The sequence below is a fragment of the Scyliorhinus canicula genome, chromosome 13 (genome assembly GCF_902713615.1).
Source record: "Scyliorhinus canicula chromosome 13, sScyCan1.1, whole genome shotgun sequence".
NCBI classification, from domain to species: Eukaryota; Metazoa; Chordata; class Chondrichthyes; order Carcharhiniformes; family Scyliorhinidae; genus Scyliorhinus; species Scyliorhinus canicula.
This window is the reverse complement of record NC_052158.1, coordinates 127617961-127640180: the sequence shown is the minus strand read 5'-3', so window position 1 is coordinate 127640180 and position 22220 is coordinate 127617961. Positions and strand designations below refer to the sequence as shown.

The 22220-nt window shown below is 45.2% G+C and overlaps 1 protein-coding gene across 1 annotated transcript in view; it reads right to left on the bottom strand.

Moving 5' to 3' along the window:
• The window catches only part of LOC119975647 (latent-transforming growth factor beta-binding protein 2-like), a 55662-nt gene that overhangs the window by 5205 nt on the left and 28237 nt on the right, over window positions 1–22220 (bottom strand). The window contains exons 10-14 of the mRNA XM_038815429.1: window positions 18484–18606; window positions 17074–17199; window positions 15787–15906; window positions 6757–6876; window positions 640–1122 (exon numbers count right to left, since the gene is read on the bottom strand). Coding sequence (XP_038671357.1) covers window positions 640–1122; window positions 6757–6876; window positions 15787–15906; window positions 17074–17199; window positions 18484–18606 — 972 coding nt within the window. The remainder of the gene's footprint in view (window positions 1–639; window positions 1123–6756; window positions 6877–15786; window positions 15907–17073; window positions 17200–18483; window positions 18607–22220) is intronic.

The window sequence follows — 22220 nt, the reverse complement described above, 5'->3', positions numbered from 1 at the left end:
GGTGGGGATAGTGGGGTGGGGAATAGTGGAGCAGTGGTGTACGCTTGTATGAGGAACATTAAAATAATCTCACCACAACCAGCATAGCCTCTCTGGCTCTTTTTTCCGCGATGTCGGCCAACCACCCATCCTATGCCCCATCCCGCAAACATGCCCCCCCCCTCCACCCAACACGCCTGGCCCATACACATCCGGCCATGAACTCGTGCCTGGGTCCCATCCTCTGGGTGATCGAAGGTTGACCATTGCGTCTTGTGGTGCAGCCTTCCGCAGTGCTCAAGAACAGTGTCCATGGAACAAGCTGCGATTGTGATGTGATTGAAATGAGCCCCACATGTTACATGGGACGGCCACCCACGGTGATCCACTTGGGATGTGTGAAGTGCTCTGTTAACCATGATTGCCAATATCCAATTAGCAATAGAGTTCAGCCGCGTGCTCAAAGGCCTCTACAGTCAGATTGAGTGATGGGTGGTCAGTGGGGCAGGCTGGCAGGGGCTGATGTTGCCCCCAGTGCAGGAACACACAGTCCAGGTGTTGGCATGGCAGACCGGTGCATGTCCGCACGCCGCCAACCGGGGCTGCACACCCCCCCACCCTCACCCCCCTCCCCCCCATCCCCCCCCTCAACTGCAGTACCTGAATTAGTTGGAGTTGGAGTGGTGGGTAAATTGGATGAAGTAATTCTGGGGATTGCAGTACCCGAATTGGGTGTAATTGAATTTGTGGGTATTTGGCTTGAAGTAATTCCGGGTGTTGACGTAACTGAAGTAGTTGTAATTGGAGTTGTGGGTAAATTGCTTGAAGTAATTCCGGGTGTTGACGTAACTGAAGTAGTTGTAATTCGAGTTGTGGGTATTTTGCTTGAAGTAATTCTGGGTGTTGAAGTAACTGAAGTAGTTGTAATTGGAGTTGTGGGTAAATTGCTTGAAGTAATTCCGGGTGTTGAAGTTGTTGTGTGAATTCCTGTGGTTGTCGGACTGACTGTCTTAGATGGTGTAACTGAAGGAACTGTTGCTCTGGTTGTACTTGTTTTTGAGGTTTCCTCTGTTCTTGTCATTATACTGTCTGTTGAGGGTACACGTGACGATGTAGGACTCAATGTCGAAATGGTGGGAAGACCTGTAAAGTATTTCAATGTATAATTACTTCAATGTTGAAAGATCCAAAATACAAGGTTTTCGGGAAATTAAGGCTCTGATCAAAGAGGTACATTTTGAGGAGGTATTGAAGCAAGCGGTCAAAAGAGTGGGATGTATTAATTAGGAAACTAGAGAAGGTTTTAATATTAGGCATGCAGAGGAATGTGCAGATGCGAAAATGGGCACCGGAGGAAGTTCAGAACGAAAAACAGTGGAACTGAAAATCAAAATCGCTGAAGTATCCAAAAGGTTAACTCAGTGAGGTAATAATTATAATCTTTATTATTGTCACAAGTTGGCTTACGTTAACACTGCAAAGAAGTTACTGTGAAAATGTAAGCTTTGCAGCTGGAGAGAAACAATCTCGTTGATGTGTTGCCATTTGAAATATAGAGCAATGGCAAAGATTGTGCACTCAGGCTCTGTCTCAGTGAGAATTTTTGTTTCAAAGTTTTCAAATTGTTCATGGGGGGTGTGCTCGCCAGTAGGGGCTGCATTATTGCCTGTGATAATTGTACTTTCAAAGGTGGTAATGAGCTGTTTTGAACATTGTACTCCATCTGGTGTAGGTACACCTGCAGTGCTGTTAGGAAGAGAGATCCAGGTTTTTGACTCTGGGCAAATCTCCGGAAAGATTTCCATGTGTGCTAGTGAGCGGGAACTGCTGCGAGCAACCTGGCACTTGGCCTGACGAGGCTGGCAATGCTATTCAATGTTAATTGGTCCACTTAACGAGGCCTCACCGACTTTATGCTGCAAATGAAGTCTCGCCGACCGATTTGCAGGGACTGCGCTCGTCAGTCCTCAACCCGCTAACAAGGACGAGCAGCACTTGCACAACCAACCGCAGTCAGCTCGCAGCCATGGTGCCAAGATGACAGAAGGTTTGGAGACACAGACCTGGGGAGGCTCATAAATACAATCGAGGCCAGGAGGGTTGTCCTGGTCACAGAGGATCGCGGAGAAGGAGCTACAGGGCAGCCAATGGCGCCTGGGATGAAGTGGCAGCGGCCGTCAGCTCGGGAAGCCCAGGAGGACTGGACTTCAATGTGGCAAGAAGGTGAACGACCTGCACGTGCAAGATGTCTCAGCATTCCCAGTGACCCGGGCTGACTGCCTGTGAGTGAAGATGGCTGCTCACCTTCTTGGCTCCCTACAGCAGCCCATCCGTCAGGTTCACGATTTTCAATCGGTGTACTGATCGGCTTCAGCGTAACCACTTGTTGGGGAGGCCACTGGATCACGGGAGACTGTTGGAGATGGGGTGGCTCCAGTTAATTGTTTGGAAATATGGCTTAAGTGGTCGTGATTAGTTTCTCCTCATGCTACTGTGGATCCTGATTTCATCTCCAGGGGCAGGCCAGTTACATCACAAACATTTTGTAGCCTGGTGCGGTTCTCGATTTCGCCCCTCGCTATTCTCTAGCCTTGTTTTGCCGAGAGCAACAAGGCCCTCTGTTACTATTCCTTCAGTCACTTAATTCCAAATCTGAACACTCTGACTTGAAAAAGAACTTATAGGTGATTGTATTCCCATGTATCTGCTGCCCTTGTTCTCCCCCCCACCCTCTTGTGGGTTTGGAAGCTGCTTTTGAACAACTTTTGGCAAGTTGCCATAATGCATCTCGTGAATAATATATACTGCTATCGCTGTGCATCAGATGTTTAAGATGGCTGATGAGTACCAATCAAGCAACTACTTTTGTCCTCGATGGTGTCAAGCTTCGTAAGTGTTGTTGGAGCTGCATTCATCCAGGCAAGTGCAGAGTATTCCATCCCACACCTGATTTACGCCTTGTCGATAGTGGACAGGCTTTAGGGAATCAGCAAATGAGTTACTTGTTGTGAGTTTTACAGCTTCTTATCTCTTCTTATAGTCACAATATTTATATGGCTAGTCCAGTTCTGTTTTTGATCAATGGTAACCCCCAGGTTGTTGATAGTGGGGGATTCAGCAATAGAATACCATTCAAAGTCATAGGCAAATGATTAGATTATCTTTTGCTGGGGATAGTCATTGTCTGGCACTTATCTGGCAAATAATTTTCAACACATACTAGACGAAATCTGAATTTTGTCCAGAGCTTGCTGCTTGCTGGCATGGCCTGCTTTGATATCTGAGGAGCTACAAATGGTACTGTACATTTACACAATCATTAGTGAACATTCCCACTTCCAACCTTACAATTGCAGAAGCAGCTGAGGATGGTTGGGCCTGGGACACTATTCTCAAGTACTTGTGCTGTGATTTCCTGTGGCTCGAATGATTGACTTCAAACAATCTTTCTTTGTGTTCGGTAGGACGCAATCCAATCAAGCGTCACACCCAACTCAACTCTGGAAGTCAGTTCTTTATCCATGTTTGGAATAAGGCTGTAATGAGTCTTCGAAGTTAAAAGGCCTCACACAACCTAAACTGGGCATCGGTGAGCCTCTGTTATTATGAAGTGCCAGTTGATAACATTGTTGACAACACAATCATCTTACTGAGGTAGGAGGATTGGAATCAGGAATAAAGGTGTGGAATTCTTTGATATCTTCAGTCTTGCCATCATTGGGCTGGGGGAGGTTCTGGTTCACCCCTGAGTTATTGGTGAACAGATATGAATTGACACAATTACAATTGTGGTGTTGGTGTTGAGGTCAGTGCAGTAAGCGGGACAGGAACAATAAACATGGAAATTGCTCACATACCTGTTGATCATGCTCTTGAGTGGGAATATGTAGATGAGGAATAGGAGGAAGTCAGAAATGAAACTTTGGACCAAACTGTGGCAGAAGTGCAGCCATAGGGAGATGTATTGACTATGATATGATTTAAAAGAAGCAATGAGTTGTGCCACAGAGATATATCAGGAATAGGAGTCTGGTAACAACGGGGGAAAAGGTGTTTTTGAACTTGTTAGTGCATGTTCTGAGCCCTTTGTATCTCCTTCCCTCTGAATAATCTTTAGATTACTACCTGAGCAACAAGTAACTTGACATGGAGTAAATAAGATGAGGAATTTGAATATGTGGCTGATAGATTGGTGTGGGACGAATCGGTTTCAATTCATGAGGTGCTGGCACTAACAGTGGGGAAAGTGGGAAATGTACAGTTGGAATAGTCTTCACCTGTCGTGTGCTGGGACCAATGTCCTGGTTAGTCATGTAACTACGATGGCAGAGAGTATTGGGAATCATGTGGAAGATGATACTGTAAATTTAAATGACGAGGATAAGGTAGAGCAAGGTAGAAATAAGGATAATGGTAATTTAAGCATGGCAGGAAGGAACAAAACATAAAAGCGATGGTGACAAAAGTAAGGCCATAGAGGGCCAAAATAGTAAAAGAATTGCCGCTAAAGGCTTTGTATTTGGTGCATGGCATTTGTAACACATTTAAATTGTCAACAAAAATAGATATAAATATATATGACATGATGGGCATTACAGATATGTCGTTGCAACGTAACAAAGGAAGTATGGTGTAGTTTGTAAGTCCTCTAATAGCCACATTGTGGGACAAAATATGCACAAAGAAGTAATGGACCTTGTCAGAGAGGTGATTCAAGTCTACATATGCAGGGAAATTCATATACAGGACAAATCAGATTGGCAAAGTAGCATGGAAGATAATTGAATATATTTGGGACAGTTTCTTTGCGCAATATATTTAGAGCCAACCAGAGAACAAACTTTTCAAAAATGGTGAAATGAGTTGATTAATGATCTTAAAGGAGCCTCCATCAGCAATCAGAACATGGTTGATTTTCACTTCCAGTTTGAGGGTGAGAAGTATGTGTCTGGGTCTAAGACAAGTGTTTTGAATTTAAATAAGGCAATTCCAAAGATATGGATTCTCCCCTAACCGGCGGGGCAGGCCGTACCAGCGGCAAGGAGTGGCGTGAACCACTCCGGCATCGAACCACCTGGAAGGTGCGGAATTCTCCGCACCTTCAGGGCCAGGCCGGCACCGGCAGGGTTGGTGCCGCGCCAACTGGTGCCGAAGGGTTGGTGCCGTGCCAACCAGTGCCGAAGGGCCTCCACCGACTGGCGCGAGTTGCTGCATTGCACGGTAGTGCCAGCGTGTGCTGGCATGATCTCAGCGCATGCGCAGGGAGGTTCTTCCCTGTGCACCCCCTCCGAGGACTCCACCGGCCACCCGCAGGCCAGGTCCTGCTGGTAAGGACCTTGTTTGATTTACGCCGGCGGGACTGGCCAAAAACGGGCGGCCACTCGGCCCATCACGGAGTGGTGGATCGCCGGGTGGGGGCACTGCCAACGATACAACGCGGGATTCATGCCGCACCCCGCCAATTCTCCGGCCCGGCAGGGGTTCGGAGAATCCTGTCCATGAAGACAGCTGGCTAAAGTGAACTTCGAATGTAAGTTAAGAATAGAGTATTACAGTTGCCGTTGCAGACATTTCAGAAATTTCATAACTCTCTGCAAAGACACATACTGGTGAGAAAGACCGAGAAGAGACACCAGTAATCCCTATCTAAGGATAGTATGAAATTGGAAAAAAGTCCAATTCTGGGAACTTTGGTCAGAAGGTTGGACATAATTCTAAAACCAGCAAAGAATAATTAAACAAGCAGGTGAGAAAAATTTGAAGTATGAAATGAAGAAATACAAAAAATGTTTCTACAAATTAAAAAGGAAAAGCAGAACTAAAGTGACCACCTGAGAAATTAATAGGGGGAAATAAGGAATTAATGGAACAGACTATCTGTCTGTCATTACCATATAGGACACAAAGAAATCACCAGAAATTCTTGCAAATCAAAGAGGTGAGTGGAAGAGAGGAATTTAAAGTAATTACAATCCCTGGGAAAAGGGTACTGAGAAAACTCCGAACTGAAAATGTCCCCAGGACCCGATGGCTTGCATCATAGTCTTAAAAGAAGTGACTGCTGAGATAGTAGATGCTTTGGTTGTACATTTTTTTAAATCTCTCGGAGTTTCAGGAATGGTCCCTGAACTTGAAAATAGTGAGTGTAACCCCTCTATTCAACAAATGTTTGCCGAACATTTGTCTTGTGGGAAATGATAAAATTGCAATCTATTATTGAGCAGTAAGAATATATTGACACAACAGGCAGAGCCAATAGGTTTTCAGGGATCAACTATTTGCAATCTAAATAAATGACTTGGATGAAGGGACAGATTGCCTGTTTGCTAACTTCACTGCTGATCCAAACATATGCTGCAGAAGAGTACATTGTGCAGAAGACAAAGGAGACCACAAAGAGATATGGACAGCTCAAGTGAGTGGGAAAAGAATTGGCAGTTGGAGTGTAATGTGTAAAATTGTGAATTTTTCCCCTTGTGGCAGGAAGAAGAGAAAAGCAGTATACATTTTAAATGAAGAAAGATCACAGAGCTCTGAGGTATATAGGAACCGGTGTCCTCGGTACATAAATCAAATGTGAAATTCAGGTATAGATTCCTTTCCCCAGAGGGCAGTGGAGGCATGGTCACTGAATATTCTTCAAGCGGAGCAATTACATTTCATTTGCTCGCATTTTGAAGAAACTATTTAGAATTTATTCTATTAATGCCTCTGTTAACAAAGCTGAGACAGGATTGCTAACAAGGTTGCAGTTTAGAATACAGATTTGATCCTCACTTGTGCAGTTGGGTCCTTCATATCCATTTTGACATGTACAGGTGAAAGACCCCTTGGTATTGATGCAGATGGAATTGTTTTTCCATGAACATGCATTACTGTCAAGGCATTCATCCACATCTGAAAAAAATAAAGCAGGAAAACAAAATTGTTACTTATTCCAAAACAATTGCTGATGATCTGCAGCTGTAATTGCAAAGTGACATAATATGACAAAGATTGTGCCATCTTTTGTTTTTGTTTTTAAAATTGTGTATATGATGTGACTACAAGTCAGAGCAGAAAGACAAATGGGGACAACAACAACTGTTCCAAGACCAAGGGTACAATCTTCCCAAGTTGTGCAGTGTTGGATCAGTTGAGAACAGCTGTGTGAAACTTGTCTGATTTAACAACACTGCAATTTCAAAGTGCTGGAGGGATGGGTCTAAACTTGATGGCAATGCTGGCAATCTGATATCGGAACGCTCTCTTTCTATTTATTTGAAAATATTTTATTATTTTCACTTGGTTCATCTGCACGCTTGCCACCGGTGCCTGGTGAAGCAACAGGAACCAGGACCTCCCATAAATACTCCCACTCAACCTGATCAAAGGCCTTCTCGCGTCCATGGCAACCTCCACCTCCCTTCCCTCAAGAGGGCATCATAATCACATTTAGCGGGCATCTAATGTTTGCTGCTAAATGCCTCCCCATCACAAGCCCCTTCTGGTCCTCCCCTTACGCCCTGGCACACAATCCTCTATTCTCGAGGCCAAGATCTTGGCCAGTAGCTTGGCATCTACATTTAGAAGGGAGATTGGCCTGTACGACCCACATTGTTCCGTATCCTTATCCCGCTTCAGGATGAGAGAAATCAAGGCCTGTGACATCGTCGGAGAGAATACCACTTGTTCCCTAGCCTCTTAAACGCCCTTACCAGCATGGGCCTCAGCACTGCTGAAAACCTTTGTTAGAACTCCATTGGGTACCCATCTGGCCCCAGGGCCTTGCCCGCCTGCAACGCCTCCAGCCCCTCCACCACTTTAACCAGTTCAATTGGGGCCCCTAGCCCTCCACCAGCTCTTCTTCCACCCCCCCCCAAAACTCCAATCTCTACAAAAACCTCCTCATCCCCTGCACATCGGCTGGAGGTTACGACTTCTATAACCTGCAGTAAAAGTTCCTAAACATCCCAGCTCTGCACTCAGGTCCTGATAGTACAACTACAGCGCCTCATCTGCCTGGCCCACCTCAAAATCTGTTCCTTATCCAGGAACCGGTGCAGCCACACCGCCATCGTCCTCGGTGGCTCGTTCCCTTGCGGCTCCCTCATTAGCACCCGGTCCACCTCCAGGGGCCGAGCAAATGCCTCTTCACCCAGTAGCTCTTGAACATCTGGACCACATATGTGCTGACTTCTACTCCCTCACTGCCCTCCGGCAAGTCGATGGTTGTCAGCAGGCTGATGAACGTTCTGCCTGCGTGATCAATTCTCCAGGTCCTCCACCTTCTCCTGTGTCCATCTTTGTTGATCTCGCATCAAGCCCATCTCTGGAGCCATCGAGGCAAGCTGCTCCTTGTGCTCCCCCACCATCTCCTCCACTTTCTGGATCGCCTTGCCCTGGGCATCTAACCTCATCTTCAAGCGGTCGATCCCTGTCTTTATTGGGTCCACCACCCTGGCCAGATCCTCCAAGTTCTCCTTCCACTGCTGTGAAAATTTCTCATGGAAGAAACTCACTAGCTGATCTGTTGACCACTAAGCAGGCAGGCTCAAACCCTGACCCTCCGCCATCTTCCCCTGTGTCGCAGGCTCTACAACAGCTTTCAACAATTGTTCCCTCCTTTTTCGACAACTTCTGGTCCACGAATCCATACACCAGTGGGATACTCTCTTCTTCCACCCCTCCGGCATCTTTTACAATCTCTCAGTTCCACCATTAGCCAGGGAAAAGGTCCAGAAAGTCCACCACGGGCGGGAGCCACCAAATGTGCGCCGCTCATACGATAGCCGCCACCGGAAGTCTGGCGCACACTTTTTAAATGGCTCCCGAGACTTCTGGTGGCAGGTAGGTCGCGTAATCGGCAGCTCCTGCCGCAAACAGACTAACGGGCCCTTTTAAGGAGCTTTAGCGGCTCCTCACAATTTGAACATGGGGGGTGATTTCAACACAGTCATTGACCCTATATTGGACAGGTCAAAGCCCAGGTTTCCTAAGGAACTGAGGGGCTTCATGGAACAGGTGGGGGGTGTAGACCCATGGAGGTTCGCTCGGCCGAGGGCGTAGGAGATCTCTTTTTTTCTCCCACGTCCACAAAGTTTATTCCCGTATAGATTTCTTTGTTGTGAGCACGGCATTAATCCCAAGGCTGGAGGGGACGGAATACTCGGCCATTGCAGTCTCTGTCATGCTCCGCACTGGGTGGATTTGCGACTTGGTGAAGAGAGAGGACAGCACCCATTATGGAGGTTAGATGGGGGACTGCTAGCGGATGATGAGGTTTGTGGGCGGATAAAGAGGAACATTCAAAATTACTTGGAAACTAATGATACAGGAGAGGTAACGGCGACAACGGTTTGGGAGGCTCTGAAGGCAGTTATTAGAGGGGAGTTAATCTCCATCAGATCCCATTAGGGAGAAGAAAGAAAGAGCGGAGAGAGAGAGGCTAGTTGAGGAGATACTCAGAATAGACAGGAGTTACGTGGAGACCCCGGAGACGGGGCTACTGAAAGAGCGCCGGAGACTGCAGGCGGAATTTGATCTGCTGACCACAGGGAAAGCGGTAGCACAGCTGAGGAAGGTAAAAGAGGCTGTCTATGGATATGGGGAGAAAGCGAGTAGAATGCTGGCGCACCAACTTCATAGGAGGGAGGTGGCCAGGGAAGTTCGGGATAAGGATGGTAACATGGTCATAGACCCAGAGGGGTTGAACAAAGTCTTTAGGGTGTTTTATGGTAAATTGTATGAGTCAAAATCCCCGGCGGGAGGGGAAGGGATGAAGCAATTCATGGGTCAACTGAGGTTCCCCAAAGGTGGAAGAGGATCTGGTGGAGGGACTTGGAGGTCCGATAGAGATGGAGGACATTATTAAGGGTCTAGGGAGCATGCAGTAGAGCAAGGCCCTGGGGCTGGATGGCTATCCTGTAGAATTCTACAATACATTTTCAGAACTGTTGAGTCCACTCCTGCTAAGGACCTTCAATGAGGCTAAAGAAAGAGGGACCCTTCCCCCAACAATGTCACAGGCTTTGATTTCACTCATCCTCAAGTGGGAGAAAGATCCGCTACAATGTGGGTCCTATAGACCGATATCGCTCTTGAACGTGGATGCCAAATTGCTGGCCAAGATTTTGGCTGCTAGAATTGAGGACTGTGTCCCAGGGATGATAGGGGAGGATCAGACAGGCTTTGTTAAGGGCAGGCAATTGAACGCCAATGTACGGAGGCTCCTAAACATTATTATGATGCGCTCAAAGGGAGGGGAGGCAGAAGTAGTGGCTGCGATGGATGCAGAGAAAGCCTTTGACCGGATGTAATGGGAGTACCTGTGGGAAACACTAAGAAGGTTTGGATTCGGTGAGGGATTCATAGAGTGGGTCCAGCTACTTTATCAGGCCCCCGTAGCAAGTGTATGCACGAACAGGGTGAGGTCGGAATACTTTAGGGTTCTCCCTCTCCCCGTTATTATTCGGCCTTGCAATAAAGCCGTTGGCCATAGCGCTGCGGGCTTCAAAGATCTGGCAGGGGTTGGTGAGGTTCATCGGGTCTCGCTCTATGCGAACAATCTGCTCCTGTACATTTCGGACCCACGTGAGGGGATGGGGGAGGTCATGCAGATTTTGAGGGACTTCGGCAATTTTTCGAGGTACAAATTAAACGAGAAGAAAAGCGAGATGTTTGTGATCCAAGCTAAAGGACAAGAGAAGAGACTGGGAGAGCTTCCGCTTGAGATGGTGGAGAAGAGCTTTCAGTACCTAGGCATACGGCTCGAAACTGGGATGCACTCCACAAGCTTAATTTATCCCGGCTGGTAGAGCAGATGGAGGGGGACTTTAAAAGGTGGGATATGCTCCCACTATCTCTAGCGGGGAGGGTGCAGACCTTTAAGATGATGGTCCTCCCCAGATTTCTGTTCGTCTTCCCATCTTCATCCCCAAGTCCTTCTTTAAGCGGGTGAATAAGATCATCTCGGGATTTGTAGTCAGACCCCGCGAGTAAAGAGACTGTATCTAGAGCGTAGTCGGAGGGTGGGGGGAGGGGGGTGGGCTGCTGCTGCTGCTGAATGTTTACAGCTATTATTGGGCGGCTAACATAGCCATGATTAGGAAATGGGTACTGGGCGAGGGTCGACATGGGAGCGGTTAGAGGTGTCCTCATGCAAAGGCACCAGCTTAGGGGCACTTGTAACAGCACCTCTGCTGTTCTCGCCGGCGCGCTACTCCTCAAGTCCATGGTGGCGGCGGCATTAAGGATCTGGGGTCAGTGGAGAAGACACGGGGGGTGGAGGGAGCCTCAGTTTGGACGCCGATGCGCAACAATCACAAATTTTTCCCGGGCAAGAGAGACGGAGGGTTTCAAAGCTGGCATAGGGCAGGGATTAAAAGGATGGGGGACCTGTTCATAGACGGGACTTTTTCCAGCTTGAAAGCGCAGGAGGATAAATTCAATTTGCCCCCTGGAAATGCCTTCAGATGCCTTCAGGTAAGCGCCTTTCTTAAAAAACAGGTGGTGACATTTCCGTTGCTACCCCCACGCAGGATACAAGATAGGGTGGTCTCCGGCACCTGGGTAGGTGAGGGGAAGGTGTCGGACATCTTCCAGGAACTACAGGAGGCGGAGGAAACCCCAGTGGGGGAACTTAAGGGCAAGTGGGAGGAGGAGCTAGGCGGGGAGCTGGATGAAGGCCTGTGGGCAGATGCCCGAAACAGGGTTAATTCCTCATCATCATGTGCCAGGCTTAGCTTAATCCAGTTTGAGGTGGTCCACTGGGCACACATGACGGCAACCAGAATGAGCAAGTTCTTTGGGGTTGAGGATAGATGTGCAAGGTGTGCGGGAAGCCCAGCAGACCATGTCCAGATGTTCTGGGCATGCCCGGCTCTGAAGGGATTCTGGCAGGGATTTGCTAAAGCAATGTCCAAGATCTTAGGTGGTGCCGAGTCCAGAGATAGCGATATTTGGTGTGTCAGATGATCCGGGAGTTCAGGAAGCAAAAGAGGCCGACGTATTGGCCTTTGCCTCCCTGGTAGTCCGGAGACGGATCCTCGAAGCCCCCCCAGTGTGGAGACCTGGATTGGTGACATGGCTGGGTTTCTCAGTCTCGAGAAAATAAAGTTTGCCTCGAGAGGGTCCATGACGGGGTTCTCTTGGAGGTGGCAGCCATTCCTCGTCTTTCTAGGAGAGCACTAAATGTCAGCAGCAGCAGCAACTCGTGGGGGGGGGGGGGGGGGCAGGGGGGGAATGATGTTACATATTCTTTTTTCTGTATATAATGTTTTTTTAATAAATTTAGAGCATCCAATTAATTTTTTCCAATTAAGGGGCAATTTACAATGGCCAATCCACATGCACATCTTTGGGTTGTGGGGGCGAAACCCACGCAAACACGGGGAGAATGTACAAACTCCACACAGACAGTGACCCAGAGCCGGGATCGAACCCGGGACCTCAGCGCCGTGAGGCAGCAATGCTAACCACTGTGCCACCGTGCTGCCCTCTGTATATAATGTTAACGATTACCTTGTTGTGTTAAATGTTGTTAACTATTATGCAAAAATTATGTTTTGAGAAAAATCTGAATAAAAATAATTTTAAATGGTTCCCGATCTCAAGCTAAATTTAAGGACCCCCTAGTGGATATGCGAAACACCCTCCAGCCCCCACATTCAGATAGGGATACGTCCATCACATGCCCCCAATTGATAAAAGGGCCCTCATAACTATCAGAAATAGAACCCCCGCACCACCAAGGGGCACTGTTGAGCCATGTCACTCAACCTCCCCCCGATCCCGTGGCTGCAAGCACCTCAGTGACTGCAGAGTGGTCAACGTGACTGGTTTTGGTTTTTGAAAACCAATAGTAATTTGCGTTGGCGTGATGTCACATGATGGGAGCAGGAGTCGAGAAAAATTGTTGGCAGACGTTATGGCATCAAGCCCTTTAATAATATGTTAATTTATTTTGAAGTACGGCAGCACGATGGTGCAGTGGTTAGCACTGCTGCCTCATGGCGCCGAAGTCCCAGGTTCAATCCAGGCTCTGGGTCACTGTCCATGTGGAATTTGCACATCCTCCCCGTGTTTGCGTGCGTTTCCCCCCACAACCCAAACATGCGCAGTGTAGGTGGATTGGCCACACTAAATTGTCCCTTAATTTGAAAAAATGAATTGGGTATTCTAAATTTAAATAAATTATTTTGAAGTATGTATACTCGCCATCGAAGGGGGTTGGGGAGCAGGGAAAATCTCAAACTGAGATCTTGCCGGCGAAAATCCTGTTTTTGGCCACTCATGAGATTTGAGGGCCATTTTGGAATTTGTGCCCATCTAGCGCAGCCGCTAGGTCAGACCCGAGGATGGCCTACAGGGGGGAGGGTGATATTATAATCACAGCTCCTTGTGCAGCAGCCCCATTCAGTTAAACAATATTCATGTTCATGTCTCCAACAAGAAACCCATTGGGACTGAACCCTGCCAGGAAGGAAACACCCTCTGCACTTTGATTTCTTGTATTCTGGAAACCGTGAACTAATCTCCCTTTCTGTTGTGCTTGTACTGGTATTATCCATTGCTGTAAAATTATTATTTTTTCTATTTAACAGAGGAGTGAAGATTCCTCCACTGGGTTTTGAACGCGGAATGAATTAAACCCTCTGTATTGACACACACTCAATGAATGAACATTCCCATCAAGGCACTCATCCACATCTGAAGGAATATTGTTATTAATTCCAAAGCTATTCAATATGATCGATAGATAGAAATTGTATTTTTCCTGCTGCGCTCATGGTAAAAATTGCAAGAAAATATATCGATTAGAAATAAAAATTCCCATCATAGATTTGACTTCAAAAATGAACATGGCAGTTTAAGAAGGAAGTATTGGGTGTGGAGCGTTCTACTGCCTGAAGAGGGGTGTGAGGATGCAGTCGTGATGCACATTACTTGGTATTGGGATAATCTGAATTCAACTATAGCGAGATGGGGAGAAGAGGATTTTGAGGCAGCTGTGTCCAAATTCTGGAAGGATGAGGTGGTCGACCTTCAGATATTTGAAGCAGGCAGAGTGAAATGATTACATGGTGTGGGTCGGTGAACATGGAGGAGACAACATTTTCAAATTCAGAGTGATAAAAATGTCAAAGATATCTTTAAATACTGGCCTCTTTTATTGTACTGGCCTCTTTAATTGTATATAACTCATCAGGATATTATTCTGGGATTACTCCCTCCCCCCTTTATTCTGATGTTTATTCATGCATCCCTTGTAAAAAAAAAAGCATAATTACTTCATCAGCAATTTAGAATTTTCTGATGAATGATTGGGTCAGACTTGATGCCAACCTTAGATTGCATTACTTCACATGGGGTAATAGTTATGATCATATTCACTTTCATCAATTGTGCAAATTAACTTAATGAAATGCAATAAAAAAAAGAACATGCCATGCTTCTCAATATTAATGGGTCATCTTTTTGACTAAATAAAAGTCATATAATTGGTCCTGCAGCATTATTACTTTTCAAGCAAGCCCAAAACTTCATTATTTAGCAACTCTGACTGTTGTTATGGGCCAGAGTTTAGAGAACCCCAAAGTGTATCATGAGTTCACCTGACCCACAATTTTAATAGATTGTGGTATGGGGAGCACACGTCCCACTCTACAGGTGTGGCACAACAAAAATGGAAAAGTGCTTTTTAAAGCAAAACAACGTTTATTCTATGAACTCAAGTTAACCTTTTTGAAACATAGTGAACATCTTAGCAACCGTTAATTCAAATACAACCCCCAAAGAATACTTTAAGCTTTCCTTTTAACATCCACAAGACTTAAATCACCTTTTACCAGAAGCACATCAGGTCACAAGACTTAAATCACCTTTTACCAGAAGTACATCAGGTTAAAATTCACTACTGTCATTAGTTTTAAATCACCAGGATCGATTTACAGTCTTTAGGTTACAGAGAGAGACTCCAACACACCTTCTGGCTGTGACTGCAGCTATCCAGCTCTGAAAACAAAATTAAAACACACCCTGCAGCAAACAGCCTAAAATAAAAGTAAAACGCTGACAGACAGCCCAGCTCCACCCACTCTCTGACATTACTGCACTAATAAACATCATTTCTTAAAGGTACTCTCACTACAGATATTTATATATACACCCATTTATAAACACCTATTTATTAAAGGTACTCTCACATGACACTGTCCTCATAACCTTTCTGTTATTAAGCCTGGTAGTCTTATCATCCATCATCCATCGGATCACCAATACCAAAGGTGCTGCTGGATGTGGATGCCCTTGATCAGAGGAAAGCTGAGGCAGTATGCCTGGTAACATCTCCAATTGTTCACATGACAGTGCTCCAGCTTCAGTTCCTGCTGCCGTGGGCTCTGCACTTGTTGATGTGGAGAGGCCCGAAGATCATGCGTCGGATAATGTTCGAACAGATCTTTCCCGAGTACCAAATTAAGGAATATCAGGGTCAGTATTTCAGCGTTACTCTTGAAAGTATTACTGTAGGTATTCTAAAATTCTTAAATTCCTTTTACCCACACTTTCAAAGTAACCATTGTTCAGTTTTCTAAATAGATAACACATCTGTTAATACACTGGGTGACAGTAATGTTGCCTGTGTGTTTGTACAACATGACTGCATGGGACCACATTCTAATGCATTTCTGTGTGCTTTTTAAAAACATTGTGATATTATCTGACTAATTTTGCAATCATATTCAGCGTTGACAGACTACTGTAAACAATAGCTGTTGTGGGACCAATTGTTTCAAAGATATTTCTATATATAATTAAATTCCTCACCTGTGCAGCTGAGCCCTTCATGTCCCTCTAAACAAATACAGCTGAATGAGCCTTCAGAATTGACACACTTGGTATTGTTTATCTCTGAACAGATATTGCTGTCAAGACACTCATTGTTATCTAATGGAATAGTGCAGAATATAAAGTTATTAACTCCCAAGAGAATCTGGATAATCTAAGGTTATATTAATAGTATTTCTCTCTGTGTTCTTCCTGAGACATATAGAAAATTACAGCTCTTAACATGTCAAAGATTCACATCTGATAAATATCCACCATCCCTGCTTTTCCATATGTTGGCTATGGACTAAACCTAAATGTTCATCCAAATGATGAATTAAATTGCTTTCAAAAATAACTAATTTGATTGCTTGTCCTGGATAATTATCCATGGAGTTAAGATACAATTGATGGCCTAAATCTTCCAGTCTGTCAATGCTGAGCACATTCATATTGCCCACAAAGGTTTCTGTGGCACACAACTCTTTCATGATTTTTCAGCCATGTCTTCTGATCCTCGTTGAAGTCTCAAGGTCCATTGCAGCCTTTCTCTAGGAGGAGGTCATTTAGGTGCATGAAGAGATGGAAGAAGAAAGACACCCCACTTTTCACTACCAGTGGCTGCTATCTATGGGTAAGATTTTCTTTTGAAGGTCCAAGTCTTTCAGTAACTGATTGAATCAACGGGTAGGTGGCTGAGTGGATGAGGTGGGTAAATGGGTGGCGGGATTAGAGGGGACGTTTGTTAGGTTGGTGGGGCAGTTGGGTTGTCAGAATAGAGTAGGCAGAGGGGCATGGTCGGAGCAGGTGGCCGGATCTTGGATCAAGTCAGATGAATAGTCAGGTGATGGGGGTATATTTGGGGCATTGTCAGGTGATTGGAGAGGGGGGGGGTGGAGTGGATTGGATACGGTGCCCAGTTGTGTTACGCTGACTGACCACTGGAATTAAACCAGGTATATTATGTGTTACTTCCAAGGTAAGTATGCAGGTAGGTTATCTTGCTCAAATGAGACATTCCTCGAGGGTTCTGCACAGTGTAAATCACTCCATCAGAAGTTTGAAGTTCTCAGGCAATTTATCAGGATATCCGTATTGTCCTGGCACACTCGGACGAGATCGGGCGTTTTCAGACTAGTATGGCCGTAGGTGTGTCCTGGCACACTCAACCCTCCCCTGATGACTTGGTCATGAGAAGATTTGAGCCAATTTTAGTTTGGGCCCGATTTATTTTCCCATAACAAAGCTAACATGCAAAATGATACTTTTGAGTGATTTTATGCTTACCATCGCAAGTAGTGCCATTTCCAGAATAACCAGTCTTGCACTGGCAATCGTATGTACCGTCAAGGTTAGCACAGAGACCTTTTTTGGAGCAGTTATTTAATTCTTCATTAAGGCATTCATCTGTATCTGCAGAGTATAATTTCTGATATTAGTAAATGGGCATCCACTCACATAGGCCTCATGTGGCAGTGGGTCATTTAATTTCAAAAAAACTATCTTATGTGACTTTATTAAACTTTTAAAAATTAACAGAAATAAATGGGTTTAATTTTCCACATTTCTGCACCAACAACATACATATTTCTACCACCACCACCCCCTCCCACCCAAAGAAATCAGCTCAGACAAACATAGAAAAGTCCAAATTTGTTGTTTATTGCTATTGCTTTCTCAGCAAAGACAATGACCGGTCTTGGCTCTATAGTTGAGTTCCGCATAAAGTTATTGAGAGGAAAACTTTTCAGGATTCCTACTCAGTGTGCACATACATTATTGTATGGAAAGTTCTATATGGGCTTAGCTGAATGATTCTCGTGAAATCATAGCCAGTTTCACTCTTCAAGCATGCACGTCCAGGCTTTATTTTTTTTAACCAAAAACTAGGGATTCCCATCACTGGGACAACAGCTGCATCCGGGGCCTTCATAGAAGGACAGTGGGATACGGGGGGCCAATTAAGAGGCTGATGCCAGGGCTGCCATCCAATTGAGGAAGGTGGCTTGCCCCTCAGAGCTGTCAGCACAGGCAGGAGGCCAGTGGCTTCACAGTCTCAGCAGCACCATCAACAGTGAGGCTGAAGGGGGAAGATGCTGATGCCTAGATGAAGTGCCGTCCAAGGCCAGGACATTTTGTTTTTCACTTGGCAGGTAGGCAGGCCCTCGCAATTGGAGGGTGAATTCTCCAGCAACAAGGAGCAGCCACAGGAGGCCGCCTGCATAGGCTATGGGCCGGCCATAATGGAATGGCACTTCCAGGAACCCGATGGAAGGATATCTCAATATACGTAGTGGGCTTACTGGGAAGTGGCCATTAACTGACTAATTACTTGGCTGCACAAATCCGCTGCCATCCCAGGCATTAATAATATTCTGTTGTTTCAGGAAGATTTCTGGTTTCCCTCCAAATACATTTACCATTATTTTACAAGGTCTCCCACCTCGTCGCCTGTCCTCCCAGCTGATAAACTGTGATGAGTTAAAATTACTTGCCACTTTTGCTTTAATATTAAAGGTTAAATCAAATAAGTAGCTGAATGAATTGAAAATAACAGTTGTGGTAATTTTAGAACTACTGTGATTGACCTATTGATTCAAAGATCCCATTACACTAGTGCAATACTGACTTGGCATTTATCATAAGTTTCTAATTGTCAATAATTTCAGGTGAAGCAATTTTACAATTTTTAGGTACCTTGACATGTTCCATTGACATTTTTAAATCCATTCTTGCATTCACATTTAAATGAGAGTTCAGTATTGACACAACGTTGCCCGTTCTTTGGACAATAGATTGGATTTAGGCATTCATTGATATCTGAAATTAAAACACAACAAAATAATTGTGCAATAAGTTTGGTTTTAAAAATTGAATTTGAACTGGGATAGATTGGAATGTAGTATTATTGATCAATTGTCAATTTTCCAAAACATTATTGTTGTTGGAGTAATTCTCCCCAGACAGAGGGACACTTGAATTCATGCTGATCAGGACAAAAAATAAAGAACGTAATCTTTGTACTCAGTGCCTGCATGTTGGATTGAGAACCCAAATGACTGATATCAAGCTGAGCTGAGGCCCTTTCCCGGAGCCATGGCATGGGCATCCCACTCAACCAATCGGTGAGGGTCTGCAGGATGGTGCACCTATTCTTTCTGAAAGGAAGGATTTCTCATTGAGGCGTTGTAAGGCTTGGCTTTTTGAGGATGCAGCAAAAATAAGAATGACGAGGAGACCTGGGAAGGCTATTTCATCTCCTGCTGGGGGGTGTGAGGGGTTCCTGTGAGATGGATCTTCCCAGGACAGGAGGAAGAGACAATCTCCAATAAAGCAGACATAGAAGAAATAAATTCATTTGCAGGATGTGGTTATTATTTATGCATTTATTGCCCATCTCTAATTGCCCTTGAGAATGATGTGCAGATGCCAGCGCTGGACTGGGGTGAGCAAATTAAGAAGTCTTATAACAGCAGGTAAGTCCAACAGGTTAGTTTCGAATCATTTGCTTTCGAAGCAGTGCTCCGGAGCAGTGATCCGAAAGCTAGTGATTCAAAATAAACTTGTTGGACTTTAACCTGGTGTTGTAAGACTTCTTACTGTGCCCTTGAGAAAGTGGTGTTGCCACATCAAACGGCATTTCAGAGTTAACCTCATTGCTGTGGATCTGGAGTCATATATGTAGGTGGGACTAGGTAAGGATGGTGGATTTCCTTCCCTGAAGGACACAAGTTATGCGTTTTTACGATAATGGTTTCATGGCCCTCAATCAACACTTAATTCCAGATTTTTCATTTTTTAAATTCCACATGAATCCCAGGTCCCCAGAGAATTACCCTGGATCTCTGGATGACAAGTCCAGTGGCAATACCGTTATATCACCACCTCCGCAACTGTGGATGTCAGCACCAGAAGTGTGGCCCTGAAAAGAGTACCAAGAAGATACATATGTAGGTGGGACTAGGTAAGGATGATGGATTTCCTTCCCTGAAGGACATTAGTTAAGCGTATTAGTTATTAGTTATACAGGAGAGCAGGAAATGTGAAATGCATTGCAGGTGCTAAAGACTTTACTTTAATTTTTCTCATCATTCTCCTGTGCAGCAGTCCTCAGAAGACATGTTGCAGTTGCACACATCCATCTCTTTCCACTCACTTTGCATTCCCACCTGAACAGCCAATACAACTTACGCCTATTGTCCTCTCACACCCAAGCCTTATAATCATCCTCTACTAATATTGTCCTCTCCTAAACTCCACACAAGGTATTACAAACATTGACATTTCTGTTTTCTACCCGTGCAGGAAAATAAATCTGACAACTTGATGAGTGGATTGAGACACGAGAGGAGTGGGAGGGTGGGAGCCTTCCAGTCATAAATATCCGGGAAGGAGCTTGTTTTAAATGGTGCATGACTAGAGATCACATGACTGTGGCAACCCATCTGCACAAATGCATTTCTCCAAACTTTCTCCCTTTTTATAATGTCACAAGGCACGCTTATATTAATTGCAAGGGTAGTTTTATTTTGTGTTTATGTGAGGAGGCAATGAAACCCCAGTGAGAATTAGCAGCTCCATTGTCATTTAACAATTATAATAGACTATTTATTAAAGGAAAAGAAAGACAAATACACGTGAATACGTCTACTCTACTCTCATGCAATAAAGATGTATAAATTACTAAACATACGCATTACTTATTTAGAGCCTACTCCTTGTTCCAAAATATATCTATGATACCTGAACTCAGTCAGACTTCCCCCTTCCCTCAAACACCTTGCACAACACAAGGATGGTAGTCCGGAAATGGTCCAGCAAAGATATTTCTAACTGCTGGCTGTTATGAAGTTTTTCTGCATTGCTTTGGCTCTTACGATTTTGAGGTTTGTTTCATGTAAACTTGAACTCTAGGCTGAAGAAGTTTGACCTTCAGGCTTGGTGGCTGGGAATAGGCTTGTCTGCTTTCTGAGACTGCTAAATGTTAACTGCCTCCCTGGCTTCTGATCATTGGACCAATTATACCTTTGTTCCTCTCAATTATGCCTTCCGTGTATTCGGCTCTCTGCCCCTATGAACTTCCTTGATTATACCTTTTTGACCTTCCCAATCATCTATAAACTGTTCCTTCACATAAGCTATTCACATCTGATTATCTAAACTACATTCTAATTTCATTATTGGGAGAGATGTATATCAATGGGGCCTTTTGAAGACTGTTTATTGCTGTATCGAGGCAGATTTCTACCAGTTGGTGGACATCTCGTATCCTGTTCTGTTTTTCACTTTTGTTTTGCTGCTATTGCTAGACGGATTCATGACAATAAGAGATTCTCTGTTCCCGCCGTTGTCACTGGGAATTCCCAGTGAAGACACCGAAAGCTGCCAGGAATCCTGCAAGTGAGGCTGCACTGCAGGTGGGACCAGAGAATCCGCCGCCAATGAATGGCCAGAGATTTCCGGCCTAGATTCTGAGCAGATGTGCTCTATGGTTGGCTCTCTTGTCCTTGATCATCATTCAGTTCCCAAAACTCTCAAGATTCAGTAAGACATCTCGGTGCAGTCATACTGGTCAATTTTCCACTCCTCAGTGAGGTCTTGGGTGCAATACAGCGTGTAACACTCTTTGCTATTCTTATTTATTCATGTTTGTGATTTAACTCTGTGGGAATTTCATAGTTCTACCATTGAGACTGGAAGAATGACCAATTATTTCCAAATCTCCCCTCATCTCTACAGGAGCAGGTAGTGGAATATTCAAAGAGAAACTAATCCACCCACTGGATTTATCCGATACAAATTTCCAGACACCCAATTAAATTATTCTCTGTTGTTTCTTATAATGTCTAGTTCTCTTTTATAGCTATCAAACACCACCCAATTCCAGCTGCACACTCCTGACACTTCCAGGTGTTCAACCCTTTATACATAAAGGATTGTCTGAAGTCACATGACAGATCTAGGGAAAGCCACATGCACAGAGGCTGTGTGTGTGGCATTACTCTACTTGTGTTCAGCAATTGTTTCTTTCCTTAAAACCTCCAACATTTATTTGAAATTCAGTTCACTGTTGTGCCAAATCTTGGGCGGGCGGGATTCTCTAATAATGGGGATTTGTCCCCACGTCGGCGTGAAAACCGGCGCCACCGATTCCGGCGTCAACGGTCCCTGAAAGTGAAGAATTCTCAACTTTCTAGGGTGCTAGGTTGTCGTCGGCGTCATCCCCGCAGCTCCATCCGGCGGGGAACGGCCCGGGCGGCTCCGCACATCAGCAGAACGGCCAAGGTATTTCCGCGCATTCTGGGCAATATAGCAGAGCACTACAGAGCCCCGGCGCGGAGTAATGTAGGGCCCTACAGAACCAGCCTGCCCGCCGATCGGTAGGCCCCGATCGCGGGCCAGGCCACCGTGGGGGGCCCCCCGGGATCGGATCC